We start from the raw sequence: 17956 nt of genomic DNA on the forward strand, positions 1-17956 counted from the left end.
CTTTACTGTGGTTTTATTACCTCTGGTGACAGCTATTCAACCTTGGGAACACTTCCATCTATAGCAGTCCCTCCAAAATACACTGTAGAGATGGTTTGTGGGAGGTAAATTCTCTCAGCTTTTGCTTATCTAGAAATTGTTTAATCCCTCCTTCAAATTTAAGTGATAATCTTCATGGATAAACTAATCTTGGTTCCAGGCCCTTCTGCTTCATTGCATTAAATATATCATGCCACTCCCTTATGAAGTGTAAGGTTTCTGCTGAGAAGTCTGATGAAGGCCTGATGGGCTTTCCTTTGTATGTGATCTTATGTCTGTCCATGGCTGCTTTTAATAGTCGGTCCTTATCCTTGATCTTTGCCATTTAATTATTATATGTCTTGGTGTTGTCATCCTTGGGTCCCTTGTGTTTGGAGATATGTGAACCTCCATGGCCTGAGAGACTATCTCCTTCCCATATTAGGGAAGTTTTGAGCAAATCCCTCCTCAAAGACACTTTCTATTCCTTTTACTGTCCTTTTTCTGGTACCACTAATATTGTTCCATTTGGACTGGTCACACAGTTCTCTAAATATTCTTTCATTCTTTTTTTTTTTTTGAGAGGACATCTCTCATATTTATTGATCGTATAGTTGTTAACAACAATAATATTCTGTATAGGGAACTCAATGCACAATTATTAATCAACCCCAAGCCTAATTCTCAACACTTTCCAATCTTCTGAAGCATAATGAACAAGTTTTTACATGGTGAACAAGTTCTTATATAGTGAATAAGTTCTTACATGGTGAACAGTGCAAGGGCAGTCATCACAGAAACTTTTGGTTTTGATCTCGCATCATGAACTATAAACAATCAGGTCAATTATGAGTATTCATTTGATTTTTATTCTTGATTTTTTTGTGAATACCGCATTTCTCCCTTATTATTATTATTATTATTATTTTAATAAATATGAAGTGGTAGGTAGATGCAAGATTAAGGTAGAAAACATAGTTTAGTGCTGTAAGAGGGCAAATGTAGATGATCAGGTCTGTGCCTATAGACTAAGTATTAATCCAAGCTAGACAAGGGTAACAAAACAGCCATGGATGCAGAAGATTTCTCTCAAAACAGGGAAAGTGAGGTTCTAAGTCTCACCTCTGTTGATCCCCAATTTCTCACCTGATGGCCCCCCGATGCGACTGTGCCTGTCTTAGGTTGTTCCTCCCTTGAGGAATCTTACCCTTCTCTGGCTAACCGTCATCTTCTGGGGCCATACAGGGAAATGTAAAGTTGGCAAGTGAGAGAGAAGCAATATTGTTTGAAAAGGTTAGCTTTTTACTTTTTTGCAGATTTATGCCCTGTGGCTTCTATGCCCAGCATTTGTCTTGAGGTATCTTTACCACTTGGAAGAATTATGATACTCGGTAACTTAAATATGTGGCACGAATTCTACTTAGGGGTTGTAATTATGAAGGAAGAAGAGCTATAGAAGTAGCAGATGGAAGAAAACATGGGAAGATTGATTATTTCTTTGACATATCTTCTTGTAGTGTAACATAAGTGTGTATAGGTTTTAAATTACTAACTAAATTGCATGCACACGTTAACATAATAGGAATACAGCTATATAACCAAAGCAGACCTACAATTAACAGCCATATCCAGTGAAATGAAGAAAACCAGTTAGGCACCCTAGGCATTTGTGAAAACTTATCAATGATATGATGGATATTGTCTAACTGAATTTGAATATTTTGAGAAAAATCAGACAAATTAAAACAACACATTTCTGGGAAATGTTCACATCCCATATGTTCTTTTAACAGTGGATAGTCTATAGTCGCAAGATTTTGGAGCGCTGCAACTTGCACTTCTCCTAATTTTTCGTTGAGTTCCGACAGTATAGATCCAGTCAAATTTGTTGTTTTACTGTATGCACAGGCCAGCTTAGATATCTCCTACTTCATTCCAATGGCAAGTCCAGGAACTGGTGGGATGAATGCAGCTACAACTGCAAGAGCACCAGGGTCTTTGTTGAAGTTTTTTGATGATCAACTTCTGGAATGACTCTGCCAGAGAATGTTAGTGTTGGAAGTTCTTCTTCATATCATATTTTAATTCATTTTCTGGGTCGCCAAATTAGGCTTTGATCCTCTGTATAAACACAAACTAACCCTTTGCCCACATTTGGAATGCCCTTTATACCATTGTGAAGAACTTATTGGAGATCACCACACAGGAACTGCTTTTTTTTCTTTAGAGAAAGGAATATTATCAGAAAAATATACTTCCACAGCTGATCATCTGACACCCTTTAAATGATCAAAATTAAGGATATTTGAAGCATGCAGTAATCAGTGATTTGCAGTTAGTTTTATCCTATCAGGGAGTAATCCCCCCTTTTTTTGGTATCATTAATCTACAATTACATGAAGAACATTATGTTTAGTAGGCTCTCCCCTATACCGGGTACCCCCACACACAAACCCCGTTACAGTCACTGTCTATCAGCATAGCAAAATGTTATATAATCACTACTTGTCTTCTCTGTGTTGTACAGCCCTCCCCTTTCTCCCACTACCCCATTATGCATGCTAATCATAATATCCCCTTTCTTCTTCCCCCCCCTTATCCCTCACTACCCACCCATCCTCCCCAGTCTCTTTCCCTTTGGTACCTGTTAGTCCATTCTTGGGTTCTGTGATTCCGCTGCTGTTTTGTTCCTTCAGTTTTTCCTTTGTTCTTATACTCCACAGATGAGTGAAATCATTTGGTATTTCTCTTTGTCCACTTGGCTTATTTCACTGAGCCCAATACCCTCTAGCTCCATCCATGTTGTTGCAAATGGTAGGAGCTGTTTTTTCTTATAGCTGAATAATATTCCACTGTGTATATGTACCACATCTTCTTTATCCATTCATCTACTGATGGACATTTAAGTTGCTTCCATATCTTGGCGATTGTAAATAGTGCAGTGATAAACATAGGGGTGCATCTATCTTTTTCAAACTGGAGTGCTGCATTCTTAGGGTAAATTCCTAGAAATTGAATTCCCGGGTCAAATGGTATTTCTATTTTGAGCATTTTGAGGAACCTCCATACCGCTTTCCACAATGGTTAACTAATTTACATTCCCACCAGCAGTGTAGGAGGGTTTTCCTTACTCCACAACCTCGCCAACATTTCTTGTTGTTTGTCTTTTGGATGGGAGTCATCCTTACTGTTGTGAGATGATATCTCATTGTGGTTTTAATTTGCATTTCTCTGATGACAAGCGATGTGGAGCATCTTTTCATGTGTCTGTTGGCCATCTGAATTTCTTCTTTAGAGAACTGCCTATTCAGCTCCTCTACCCATTTTTTAATTGGATTACTTGCTTTTTGTTTGTTGAGGTGTGTGAGATCTTTATATATTTTGGATGTCAACCCTTTGTTGTATCTGTCATTTATGAATATATTCTCCCTTTTCGTTCTATTGATGGTCTCCTTTGCTGTACAGAAGCTTTTCAGCTTGATATAGTCCCATTTGTTCATTTTTGCTTTTGATTCCCTTGTCCGGGGAGATATGTTTAAGAAGAGGTCCCTCATGTTTATGTCTAAGAGATTTTTGACTATGTTTTTTTCTAAGAGTTTTATTGTTTCATGACTTACATTCAGGTCTTTGATCCATTTCAAATTTACTTTTTTGTATGGGGTTAGACAGTGATCCAGTTTCATTCTCTTACATGTAGCTGTCCAGTTTTGCCAGCACCATCTGTTGAAGAGACTGTCATTTCCCCATTGTATGTCCATGGCCCCTTTATCGAATATTAGTTGACCATATATGTTTGGGTTAATGTCTGGAGTCTCTATTCTGTTCCATTGGTCTGTGGCTCTGTTCTTGTGCCAGTACAAAATTGTTTTGATTACTGTGGCTTTGTAGTAGAGCATGAAGTTGGGAGTGAGATACCCCCCCACCTTATTCTTCCTTCTCAGGATTGCTTTAGACATTCGGGGTCTTTGGTGTTTCCATATGAATTTTTGAACTATTTGTTCCAGTTCATTGAAGAATGCTGTTGATAATTTGATAGGGATTGCATTGAATCTGTATATTGCTTTGGGCAGGATGGCCATTTTGATCATATTAATTCTTCCTAGCCAGGAGCATGGGATGAGTTTCCATTTGTTAGTGACCTCTTTAATTTCTCTTAAGAGTGTCTTATAGTTTCCAGGGTATAGGTCTTTCACTGCCTTGGTTAGGTTTATTCCTAGGTATTTTATTCTTTTTGATGCTATTGTGAATGGAATTGTCTTCCTGATTTCTCTTTCTATTAGTTTACTGTTAGTGTACAGGAAAGTCACAGATTTCTGTGTGTTAATTTTGTATCCTGCAACTTTGCTGAATTCCGATATTAGCTCTACTTTCGGAGTGGAGTCTTTAGGTTTTTTTATGTACAATATCATGTCATCTGCAAATAGTAACAGTTTAACTTCTTCTTTACCAATCTGGATTCCTTGTCGTATTTCTTTGTTTTGTCTAACTGCCATGGCTAGGGCCTCCAGTACTATGTTGAATAACAGTCTGGAAAGTGAGCATCCCTGTCTTGTTCCCGATCACAGAAGAAAAGCTTTCAGCTTCTTGTTGTTCAGTATGATGTTGACTGTGGGTTTATCATATATGGCCTTTATTATGTTGAGGTACTTGCCCTCTATACCCATTTTGTTGAGAGTTTTTATCATGAATGGATGTTGAATTTTGTCGAATGTTTTTTCAGCATTTATGGAGATGATCATGTGGTTTTTGTCTTTCTTTTTTTGAAGTGGTGGATGATGTTGATGGATTTTCGAATGTTGTACCATCCTTGCATCCCTGGGATGAATCCCACTTGGTCATGGTGTACGATCCTTTTGATGTATTTTTCAATTTGGTTGCTAATATTTTGTTGAGTATTTTTGCATCTATGTTCATCAGGGGTATTGGTCTGTAGTTTTCTTTTTTGGTGGGGTCTTTGCCTTGTTTTGATATTAGGGTGATGTTGGCTTCATAGAATGAGTTTGGGAGTATTCCCTCCCCTTCTATTTTTTGGAAAACTGTAAGAAGAATGGGTATTATGTGTTCTCTGTTTGTCTGATAAAATTCTGAGGTAAATCTGTCTGGCCCGGGGGTTTTGTTCTTTGGTAGTTTTTTGATTACCGCTTCAATTTCGTTGCTGGTAATTGGTCTGTTTAGATTTTCTGTTTCTTTCTGGGTCAGTCTTGGAAGGTTGTATTTTTCTAGGAAGTTGTCCATTTCTCCTAGTTTTCCCAGCTTCTTAGCATATAGGTTTTCATAGTACTCTCTATTATTCTTTGTATTTCTGCGAGGGTCCATCATGATTTTTCCTTTCTCGTTTCCGATTCTGTTGATGAATGTTGACTCTCTTTTCCTCTTAATAAGTCTGGCTAGAGGCTTATCTATTTTGTTTATTTTCTCAAAGAACCAGCTCTTGGTTTCATTGATTTTTTCTGTTGTTTTATTCTTCTCAATTTTGTTTATTTCTTCTCTGATCTTTATTATGTCCCTTCTTCTGCTGACTTTAGGCCTCATTTGTTCTTCTTTTTCCAATTTTTATACTGTGAAATTAGACTATTCATTTGGGTTTGTTCTTCCTTCTTTAAATATGCCTGGATTGCTATACACTTTCCTCTTAAGACTGCTTTCATTGCATCCCACAGAAGTTGGGGCTTTGTGTTGTTGCTGTCATTTATTTCCATATATTGCTGGATCTCCATTTTAATTTGGTCGTTGATCCATTGACTATTTAGAAGCGTGCTGTTATGCCTGTATGCATTTTTGAGCCTTTTTGCTTTCTTTGTACAATTTATTTCTAGTTTTATGCCTTTGTGGTCTGAAAAGTTGGTTGGTAGGATTTCAATGTTTTGGAATTTACTGAGACTCTTTTTGTGGCCTAGTATGTGGTCTATTCTGGAGAATGTTCCATGTGCACTTGAGAAGAATGTGTATCCTGTTGCTTTTGGATGTAGAGTTCTGTAGATGTCTATTAGGTCCATCTGTTCTAGTGTGTTGTTCAGTGCCTCTGTGTCCTTACTTGTTTTCTGTCTGGTGGATCTGTCCTTTGGAGTGAGTGGTGTGTTGAAGTCTCCTAGATTGAATGCATTACATTCTATTTCCTCCTTTAGTTCTGTTAATATTTGTTTCAGGTATGTTGGTGCTCCTGTATTGGGTGCATATATATTTATAATGGTTATATCCTCTTGTTGGACTGAGCCCTTTATCATTATGTAATGTCCTTCTTTATCTTTTGTTACTTTCTTTATTTTGAAGTCTGTTTTGTCTGATACCAGAATTGCAATACCTGCTTTCTTCTCTTTGTTGTTTGCATGAAATATCTTTTGCCATCCCTTGACTTTAAGTCTGTGCATGTGTTTGGGTTTGAGGTGAGTCTCTTGTAAGCAGCATATGGATGGATCTTGCTTTTTCATCCATTCTATTACTCTGTGCCTTTTGATTGGTGCATTAAGGCCATTTACATTTAGGATGATTATTGATAGGTATGAACTTACTGCCATTGCAGGCTTTAAGTTTGTGGTTACCAAAGGTTCAGGGTTAGCTTCTTTACTATCTTACTGTCTAACTTAACTCGCTTGTTTAGCTATTATAAACGCAGTCTGATGATTCTTTATTTCTCTCCCTTCTTATTCCTCCTTCTCCCTTCTTCATATGTTGGGTGTTTCATTCTGTGCTCTTTTTAGGAGTGCTCCCATCTAGAGCAGTCCCTGTAGGATGCCCTGAAGAGGTGGTTTGTGGGAGGCAAATTCCCTCAACTTTTGCTTGTCTGGGAATTGTTTAATCCCTCCCTCATATTTAAATGGTATTCGTGCTGGATACAGTAGTCTTGTTTTGAGGCCCTTCTGTTTCATTTCATTAAGTATATCATGCCATTCTCTTCTGGCCTGTGGGGTTTCTGTTGAGAAGTCTGATGATAGCCTGATGGGTTTTCCTTTGTAGGTAACCTTTTTTTTCTCTCTGGGTGCCTTTAATACTTTGTCCTTGTCTTTGATCTTTGCCATTTTAATTATTATGTGTCTTGGTGTTGCCCTCCTTGGATCCCTTGTCATGGGAGTTCTGTGTAGCTCTGTGGTCTGAGAGGCCATTTCTTCCCCTAGTTTGGGGAAGTTTTCAGCAATTATTTCTTCAAAGACACTTTCTATCCCTTTTTCTCTCTCTTTTTCTTCTGGTATCCCTATAATGCGTATATTGTTCCTTCAATTGGTCACTCAGCTCTCTTAAAATTCTTTCATTCCTGGAGTTCCTTTTATCTCTCTCTGCATCAGCTTCTCTGCGTTCCTGTTCTGTTCTCTAGTCCATTAATGGTCTCTTGCATCTCGTCCATTCTGTTTTGAAGTCCTTCCAGAACTTGTTTTATTTCTGTATTCTCCTTCCTTAGTTCTTGCATATTTCTCTGCAAGTCCATCAGCATGGTTATGACTTTTGTTTTGAATTCTTTTTCAGGAAGACTGGCTAAATCTATCTCCCCAGGTTCCTTCTCAGGGGAAGATGTAGCAGATGCTGAAGCTGTCTGGGTTAGTCCTGTCTGGATCATATTTTTTTGCCTTTTCATGTTGACAGGTGATATTGACTGTCAGCTGGGAGGGCCAAACTTTTCACTTGCTCTTGGCCTTTCTTTACTGGGACAACTGCAACCCCTAGTGGCTTGTGTTGTGTAATTGCCTGTAGGCTGGGTCTTTGTGTCTTGCCCTACCGAAGTGTAGGAATTTTCCTTTCTGCCTTTCTGTGGGCGTGTTTTGCCCTAGGCTGTTTCTCTGCTTTTGCAGCGCCCAGAGGGGTAATGGACGAGGGGTTGTTTGGCTGTTTACCTCCGTGAGGGGTCTCAGAGCTGTTGCCCAGGTGGTTAGTGCTCCCGGTTTTCCCTGTAATTTCCAGCCACTGGGCTGTTATCTGTGTTGTTTCCGTCTAGCTGTTCAATCCCTGTCCCTTTAAGACTTTCAAAAAGCCCTTGCTTTTCTTTGTCACAGAGGCATCAGCTTCAGCACCCTCTCAGAGTTCTTGCTGCCCTATTTCCCTAGTTTCCAGCCCTCCACTCATGCACTGTGTCTGTGCTCTGATGCGGGTGGCTGGGGCTGGGTGTTTAGCAATCCTGGACTCCCTCTCCCTCCTGCTGGGAGCTGGGGAGACATGTGCTCAGGTCCCACCGGGCCGTGGCTTGTATCTTACCCCTTTCACCAGGCGCTGGGTTCTCGCTGGTGTAGATATAGTCTGGCTGTTGTCCTGTGTCTTCTGATCTCTCTTTTAGGATTAGTTGTATTTGTTGTATTTTCAAAACTACATATGTTTTTGGGAGGAGATTCCCACTGTCCTACTCATGCCGCCATGTTGGCTCCACCCCCACTATTCTTTCATTCTTAGAGATCCTTTTTTCTCTCTGTGCCTCAGCTTCTTTGTATTTCTATTTTCTAATTTCTATTTCATTCATCGTCTCCTCCACCATATCCAATCTGCTTTTAATACTCTCCATTATGTTCTTCAACAATTGGATCTCCACGTAGATTTCATTCCTGATTTCTTGAATATTTTTCTGTACCTCCATGAGCATATTAATGATTTTCATTTTGAAATCCCTTTCAAGATTCTTGATGTTGATTTCATTTGAATCTTTCTGAGGTGTTGTATTCATAATTATAGTTTGATCCAGGTTTCTTTGGCATTCCATATTTGTATATGGTGTCTGCTAGTCCCAGAGCTTCTCAGGCCCTGAAGCAATATCAGGGGTCACATGGGAGCGGTATTGGTGCCTCAGGGAGGAAAGAGCTGTTTCCTGCTTCCCAGCTGCTCTGTCTGCCTCAACTTCCAGAACTAGTGGGCCGAGCACACAGGTATAGCCTCTATGCTTTGCGTCTGTAGTTGCTGTAGACAGGGCTTCCCTTTGGCTGACCTAATGCCAGAATAGGGTTTGCCAGTTTGCAAGCCATGTGGTACTATCCCAGAGAAAGGTGAAGTAGGCTGCGTATCTAAGAGGTGTTCCTTCAAGCTGTGTAGCCAGCCAGGGAGCAGGAGCACCTGGAAATCGTGAAAGCTCCCATACTTCTGGGCAGAGTGCACCCAGACAATTTTGTGTACCTATCCTTTCTCCTGAGCAGTAAGCTCTGCAATCCCTGCTCCTTTAGCAGCCCTTTTGCTGTTAGGAAGTCTCTCATGCTCCCTGCCTTTCTTTTGTCCCAGTGCAGCTGGATATGGATCCCTTCTTTCCACAGGTGGCTGTAATCTCAGTCTCTCCAGATATTCTTCCTGTCTTAGCTCTCTAACCTCTAATTATGAGAGTACCATGAAAGCACCATGAAATGTAGGTTTGGGCTCCCGGAGCAGATCTCCAGTGTTAGGCATTCAGCAGTTCCAGTTCTCCACTCCCTCCCTGCTCCATTTCTCTTCTTCCCACTGTTGAGCTGGGATGGAGAAAGGGCTTGGGTCCAGCCATGCCACAGCTTTGGGATGTTACCCTGTTCCATGAGGTTTATTCTTTTCTCCAGGTGTATGCAGTTTGGCGCAGCCCTCTTTCCTGTTGCTCTTTTAGGATTAGTCATATTAATTATATTTTCATATTATATGCGGTTTCAGGAGGAAGCCTCTGTGTCACCTCTCATGCTGCTGTCTTTAATTGTCTCCTGTTTTTCTATCTCCATACATCAACCTGGCAGTATCAGGTATCCACAAAGGGCTGATCATGTGACTCAAGTGTGCAAATCATTCATCTGATGGTGTAACTCAGAAAGCTCAACCCAGTCTCTCTCTCTCATCTTATATATACAATCAGTTCCTGAGGCTGGCTGTCCAAGGTCAAGGCGCCAGCATGGTTGGGTTAAGGCTCTCTTCCTAGTTCATAGCTAGGCCTTCTCATTTTGTCCTCACATCGTGGAAGGGCTTGATATGACTTGTTTTGATATAGTTTTTTATAACTGTTGACTTGGCTTTTCATTATACATCTTATTATGATGATATAAAATTTTATGTTTTAATGGATGACCATATTTTGGAACAGTAAAAAATAACCTATCTAATGTGAGACATCACCAGAATAATACTTCTTACTTTTATTTCATTAATGAAGAGTAAAAATTTAGACTCCACTAGAATAAAGAGGCATAAACAGCCAATTATTAAATAAATTAGTCATGGGGATGAAAGTATAGCATAGGAAATACAATCAATAATGTTGTAATATCTTTGTATGTTTAGAAACATCAACTACACTTATCATGGTGATCATTTAATAATGTGTGTAATTGCTTAATCACTGTTGTACACCTGAAACCATATAATACTGTATATTAACTATACTTCAATTTTTTAAAAAGTTTGGACCTTGAAAAAAAATAAATGCAGTAAAATGCCCCCCCCCACCAAGAAAAAATTGGACTTCACTATGCTATATGTATTGTGATTAATATCCAATATACTGTGGTATTTTTGAGAAGGTGGCTAAAGTGATTTGTAATCATGAGGTTGATTCTGTGATATTCTGGGCCAATCTTGGGCAATGGAAATATAAAAATCTATACAACCATAAAGAGAAGCTTTGGAATTTTACTATTAATGGGAGCAGAGTCAGAGTGCCTGGACAGAGAGCTAAGGTAGATGTGTGATATCAAAATGGGTGTGGGGGTCAGGAACAGACAGTGTGGCACACTTGCTAATGTTCCCATCCCTGTAACACACAAGAGGGCATCACCTGAGTATTCCAAAGGACCTTCCTAGTGCTGCAGGCAAGATCAAAATTATGACCTGCTGGAAATATATGAAAACATGAAATCAGTGTTAAAAATTATGAGACCTAAGATATAGCTCTTTTTGACATGTCATAGGGTAAAAACAGCAACATCTCTATCAAGATAGGAGGTGAAATTCAAGAAGAAGATTGTCATAGAAATCTTTTTATGACTATGCTAGGCCCTGCTCCCGTCCCTACCACCATTCTGGTCAGAGACAAATTCTGCCGCACCGAACAGATCTGCTAAGACCTAAGCAGTGTGGAGATAATTCTAGGCATCTTGTCCAAGTCTCTGGAGAAATCTTGCCTAATTAAATCATTGGCATAAAAAAGAATCCTGAAAATCTAGGGTCTGGAAATAAATATTGTAAACAGTATTTATCATGAAACACAAAAATTACAAATTTAAATGCAAATTTTAGTATTTATTGGACAGCATACATTATATCCCTTAAGTGAGGCATAATCCTTCACATGTTATTTTTCACACTTCTTAGTAGTAGGCAGATGGCCAAGAAAATTTTGACAAAGGCAAGTTCAATGATTTTTCACAATGTAAATAAATCTATAATAATTATTGTACCATTTCTACTTACATCAAAGTAATGCATTCATCAGCCTCATGAATATAGATTTTGAGTGATAATGGGATTAATGTTAGTAATAGCATTTTTTTGAATCATTTGATTAGATTCAGGAGTTTAATATTACATTTAAATTTATAGCTATATTTGAAGTAATTCTTCAGACTGTATAGATAGGTCATATTGGATATTCTCTTTTGCCTCGTGATCTTAAGATATAGGTTATTTAGAAATATAAAATGTTTTTCAAGCATCTCAAAAACTTAAAGGTTGTTGGCATAAAATATTATTTTACATAGATAAGGGTAGCTTTTCTTATTATTTCATTAACATTAATACTCCATCAATGTTAGGTAGGGGAGCATGGTAATTAGCTTAGGTTGTATCCCTATTTTGGAACATTTCTTCTCAGGAAATGTCATATGACACAAACAGTTGCCATCTGCTAACAGATTTCCCAGGAATCTGAACCAAAACTCCAACACGGGTTTTATCAGACACAGAACTCTCCCTCACTTGGTTTATACCCTTTCTTATTTTTCCCTATACAATTGCATGCACGTTTTCTCTCTATAATTACAGATGCAATTATACAGGTCATAGTACACATATTTTCTAATTTGCATTTTAATCTATACATTCTTTTGATATTACCACATCATTAGAAATTCTTTTATTATATCATTTTTAATGTCTGGAAAATATTTATGAACAGACAATAATTTATTTAACCAGTCTATTCTTTTTGAATTTGTTCTCTTCTGTGAAATAGACTACATCCATGTAGTTAAAATTTTGTATACATGCATAATCATTTCATCAACAAAGTGTAATTGTTATGTTGAAGAGAATATAAAATCTTGCCACTGTTTTACAGAATGGCATGTTAAATGACCACATGCTATATACAGAGCACCCATGTCCCTAAACCCTCAACAACAAACTATATTATTGTTTGTTAATATAATAAGAAAATGACATTCCATAGTTTTAATATGAAATTCTTTGGTGATCACTGAGGTTGAATATTATTTTATACATTTCTGGTTATTTAAACAGACAGACATGGGAGGAGAATTTTCTAAAGGTCTGTAACTAGCCCTGCACAATTCTATCAACTTGAATGTACCCAGATCCTCACTCTAGCTGTACATAAATGGCATTAAAATTATAGATTTATATAGTATAAAATTATAGAAATACAATGTTAGTCAATTCAGTCAAAGCCCCTGATTAAATTTCATTTTAAAATAAAAATATTAATAGTTTAGTGAAAAAACTGTGAGACTAATTGTCACAAGTAGATGCAAATCATTTAGATGATTTCATTTTCTCTGCAAAGTATAGTGTGATATCTGTCTTACTGAAACTGGATATTTCCTTTGATGAAGTATTACTATTTGATATATTTAATCTTTTCGGTTATTGCGCATTTACTTTGCTGTTTAAACATAATTCAATTCAAAATGTGACTAGAATTGAAAATTTTTAATCTATCCCTGATTTTCAAATACATATTAAGTGATCTTTTTTGTGATATACGAGATGTTCCTTGAAATGGAACTGCTAAGAGACTAAATATTATTGGCAGGATATTGGCCATATTAAGACTCAGTTTTCCATTGTTGTATAACACATTACTCCAATATCTGGCAGCTTAAAACAACAAACATTATCTCATACATTTTCTGATGATCAGGAATCCAGAAGCAGTTTAGGAGAATGGTCTGGCTCAGTCTCTGAGGAGACCACAGTGAAGCTGCTCCCGAGCTGCATTTCCTGAAGACTTGACTAAGGCTGACTGCTCTCCTGCTAAGCCTACTCACATGGCTGCTGGCCAATCTTACTTCCTCACTAAACGAGTCTCTCAGTCGGGCTGCTCAGGACAGGCATGGCTTCCTCCAGAGTGAGAGATCCTAGACACAGTGTGGGATGTCAGTAATCTTTATTTTAGCAATCTGAATCACATAATCTTCAAATGGCTAAACATAAATATAGTTCAAAAGAATTTTCTGATGCCTTATTTTAAAATTTTTTAATTGAAGTGTAATTGATGTACAATATTCTATGCTTCATGTGAACAACAAAGTGATGCAACATTTGTATACACTGCAAACTGATGGCCGCAAGTCTAGTTACCATCTGTCACCATACACAGCTGATACTGTTATTGACTATCCTGTATAATACATCTCCACCACTTATTTATTTTACAACTGGAAATTTGTATCTCATAATCCTTCCCTTCAGGCAACTACCACCCTGTTTGTATCTATAATCCTCGATTTTGTTTTGTTCTGTGTGTTTTGTTTTGTTTTTTAGATTCCACTTACAAGTGAAACCATGCAGTATTTGTCTTTCTCTGACTTATTTCACTTTGCATAATAACCTTAAGATACCCATGTTGTTGCAAATGGCAAAATTTCGTTCTTTTTTAATTGTTCATCTATCAAGGAACAAATTCCGTATCTTGGCTATCGTAAATAATGCTGCAATGAACATAGGAGTGCATATATCTTTTTAAATTAGTGTTTTCATATTCTTCAGATAAATACCCAGAAATTGAATTGTTAGATCATGCAGTAGTTCTATTTTTAATATTTTGAGAAACTTTCATACTCTTTTCCATATTGGCTGCACCAATTTGCACCCTCACCAACAGTGAGCCAGGGTTCCCTTTTCTCCACATCCTCCCCAACACTTGTTATTTCTTGTGTTTTAGATAATAGCCATTCTGACAGGTGTAAGATAATATCTCATTGTGGTTTTGATTTGCATTTCCCTGCTGATTAGTGATGATGAGAATCTTTTCATGTATTGTTGACTGTCTTTGTGTTTGCTTTCAAAAAATCTATTCAGATCCTCTGCCCATTTTTTAATCAGCTTGTTTGTTTTTTTGTCACTAAGTTTTGTGAGTTCTTACATATTTTTAAATATTAACTCTTTATTGATTATATCATTTGCAAATATCTTCTCCCATTTAGTAGGTTACCTTTTCGTTTTGTTGATGGTTTCCCTCTCCGTGTAGAAGCTTTTTCTGATTTAACCTCATTTGTTTTTCTTTGCTTTTTTTTCCCTTGCCTTTGAAAGTCAGATCCAAAAAACATCACTAAGTCCAATGTTGAGAAGCTTACTGCCTGTATTTTCTTCTAGAAGTTTTATGGTTTCAGGTCTTAATATTCAAGTCTTTAATCCACTTTGAGTTAATTTTTGTATATGGTAGAAGGTAGTGGTCCATTTTCATTCTTGTACATGTAGCTGTTCAGTTTTCCCAACACCATTTGTTGAAGAGACTGCCCTTTCCTCATTGTATGTTCTTGCCTCTTTGTCATGAACTGACCATATATGCATGGGTTTATTCCTGGGCTCTCTATTCTGTCTCATGGAACTATGTGTCTATTTTTATGCCAATAGCATACTGTTTTGATTGCTATAGCTTTGTAGTACAGTTTGAAATCAGGGTGTGTGATAGCTCTAGCTTTTTCTTTTTCAAGATTGCTTTGGCTAATCTGACTCCTTATTTAAAAAAAGAAAGTCTCTCATCTTCAGTATTTTCTTGAAGATTTAAATCAAACTCCTCTGTTTATCGTAAATGAAATAAAGAATCTTAAGTATGTTAACACTTTAAAGAAATGTCTAATTATTTTCTTATGTATGAATTCTGTCCTACAGGTACTTAGCTTTAATAGTGAAATACTTTATCCCTCTTTTTTTTTTATTTTTGTAAAATATCAGCACAGCTTCTCCCCAAAGGTTTTTAATGAGGATTAGTTTAGTAGTAGCTTCCTATCACTTGGGACCTATGTAGGATTGATGTCATGCCATGGGTGAAAATGATTCTGTAATGACTTTAATATAGCGTATTTCACTGTAGATTTTCTTTTTAGTTTTCTTAAAACAATAAAGACTTAACTGATTGTATAACCTTATCTTATTCCAGGTCCCCTAAAAACCCAGAACAGAAGATCATTAAGAGAGTGATTGCTCTTGAAGGAGATATTGTAAAGTAAGTATTTACACTGTTGTTTCTGAGTTCAAGTTACGAACATCTGGATTTTTGTTTAGTTTTAAGTTGCATTACTTGTGAAGAATATCTCAATTCAAAGAGGTCCAAAACCTTGAAAACCTGCCAAATTAATGGGTATATCTTGGTGATCATCAACTATTTCATGACATAAGGCACACATACATTTTTAATCACATTATTATCCCTTAACTGTGAGGAAATAAGAGAAATATCTTTTAATCACATTATTATCCCTTAACTGTGAGGAAATAAGAGAAATAAATATTAATTCAACTAAAATTATTCACATTTTCTAACATGACCATAAAATAATTATTTTTCAAATATTAAAACTAGCCCAGTTGTTTTAGAGTATGATGTTAAGGTTCATTTTAGAAAAATGCAGAAATGCCTTATTGTTTTGGGAGAAAATACAGAAACTAATAGTGAGCTTTTATACTCAGAAATGGAAAATGAGAAAGGAGGTGAAACAGAAGTTTTTGAATCAATGACAAAAACAGTAGCTGTAGAAAATCACATTGTAACAATCACGTGTTTTAACAGTGTATAGTAATATATTATTCTATTTGCTGATAAATCAAGATGTTTGAGATTATACAAGTATTTATGTGGCATGATGTGTGTTATTTTGATTGCTTTCTTTAAGTTGAGACCAGGCCTATACAATGTAGAAATCAAAATGTTCTGAAAACATTTTGAAAAAATATTCGGAAAGTTATCTGCTCCTATTTTCCCAAAAAACTTGATCCTGAAGTATCTTTATTAATGACATTAAAGGTTAAGCAATCTCATTAAAGTGAATTTCATTTGGTTTTAGAGCAGAATCTAGGCCAACAGTTCTCATAGGATGGGCCCAGGATGACTGGGTGTTTCCAGTATCCTTGATGGGGATTCGTGAGAGTGCAACTACTTCCCTAATAATATAAAAATGTTATTTGCCCTTTTAAGCTCTCATTCTCTCATGAGTGTACAGTGGAATTTTCCAGAGACTCCATGATGTGTAATATTTCAGCAGACTGAATGCAGGAGCAGATATGGAAATCTGACTGTCTTCTATTAAGCCAGACACTAAAAAGATTAGCAAAATTATCTTTAAAAATGCCACTTTTCTCACTGTTTTTTATTTTGTTTTGGAAAATAACTACACTTTCCATTAAACATATGTTCTTTTTGTTAAAATATGGATTTATTATCATTCTTTGAGACTGAATAAAGGTTTTTAAAAATTCTCCTTTTTAATTCTAATATGGTAAATATTGACAGGTAGTATCCATATAAACAGAAGTTCTTTGAGATACTCAATTATTTTTTAAGAGAGTAAAGAATCCTCAAACCAAATAATTTGAGAACTTGCTGATGTAGGAATGAATGGCAAAATTCTCATGTCAAGATTACGTGTTTGTTCATAGTTTGTATGATATCTATGGAGCCATTGAGGTATTTTTTGAGGTATGAATATTTCTGTTCTTTTTTTTGTTTTAAAACCTTTATTGAGGCATAATTTATATACTGCATAATTCATCCATTTTGAATATACAGTTCAATGAGATTTCATATAAATGTACACAATTATGCAACCTTACCACAATCTAGTTTTTGAACAATTCTATTACATTACTCTCAAAAGTTCCCTCCTCCCATTTACAGTTAACTCTGTCTCCCACCAGTCCCAGGAAACCTTGGATCTGCTTTCTGTCTCTATAGTTTAGCCTTTTCTAGAAATTTTAGATGGTATTACACAATATGTCATCTTTTGTGTATGGTTTCTTTATTTAGTGTAATTTTTTTAGGTTCCCCCTTGTGCATGTATCTGTAGATTTTTTCTTTTTATTGTTATTATATGGACCTACCACATTCGTTTGTTCATTCATATGGTAATGGGCATTAATGGACATTAGGATTGTTCTTAGTTTGGGGATAGTATGACTAAAAACATGGACATTTGTGTAAATGCTATGGACGTTTGTTTCTTCAGGTGGAAATGTTTTCATTTCTATTGGGTATATACCTAGGAATTCTGGGTGTTATGGTTAAGCATATGCTGAACTTTTTAAAAACTACCGAACTGTTTTAGAAAGTGGTCATACCATTTTATGTTCTACCAGCAATAGACACACATTCCAATTTCTTTAAATCCTTTCCAACACATGGATATTTTTGGTTATAGCCATCCAAATAGCTGTGAAGTAGAATCTCATTATAGCTGTGATTTGCATTTGCCTGAAGGCTGATGACGTTGAGCATGTTTCCGTGTGCTTACTTGCCGTTCATGTATCTTCTTGGGTGAAATGTCTGTTCAGTGCATTCCTCACTTTGTATCAGTTTCTTTAAAATTTCTAATTATAAGAGATGTTTGCTTTGATTCTTTAAAGAGTGAACATTTGGGGGAGGAAGCATGTACAGGTATAATAGTGTGGTTTTTGTCAGATATAAGTATATTAAGATGAAAAAGCTTAGTTTTCATATCCTATAGGATGGGCATTGTAAATTTGCAGAAGCTGAGAACTTTGATTTTTATTTTCAAGAACCTATCTAACCTTCTGATATCATGAAACTAGGAAGAGCGGTAAATTTGGAAAACCATTTGATATACATTCA

At 36.6% G+C, this 17956-nt stretch overlaps 1 protein-coding gene across 7 annotated transcripts in view; it reads left to right on the forward strand.

The window, feature by feature from the left end:
• The window catches only part of IMMP2L (inner mitochondrial membrane peptidase subunit 2), a 917077-nt gene that overhangs the window by 603623 nt on the left and 295498 nt on the right, over positions 1–17956 (forward strand). For 5 of the 7 annotated variants that reach the window (XM_037027496.2, XM_037027500.2, XM_037027497.2 and 2 more), the window contains exon 5: positions 15272–15337. The exons of 1 other annotated variant lie outside the window; for it this stretch is intronic. In XM_037027496.2, coding sequence (XP_036883391.2) covers positions 15272–15337 — 66 coding nt within the window. Of the gene's footprint in view, positions 1–15271; positions 15338–17956 lie in introns of those variants that run through there. One more of the 7 variants, XR_005063787.2, reaches the window with a different exon arrangement.

Source organism: Manis javanica, chromosome 6, assembly GCF_040802235.1.
Source record: "Manis javanica isolate MJ-LG chromosome 6, MJ_LKY, whole genome shotgun sequence".
Lineage (NCBI taxonomy): Eukaryota > Metazoa > Chordata > Mammalia > Pholidota > Manidae > Manis > Manis javanica.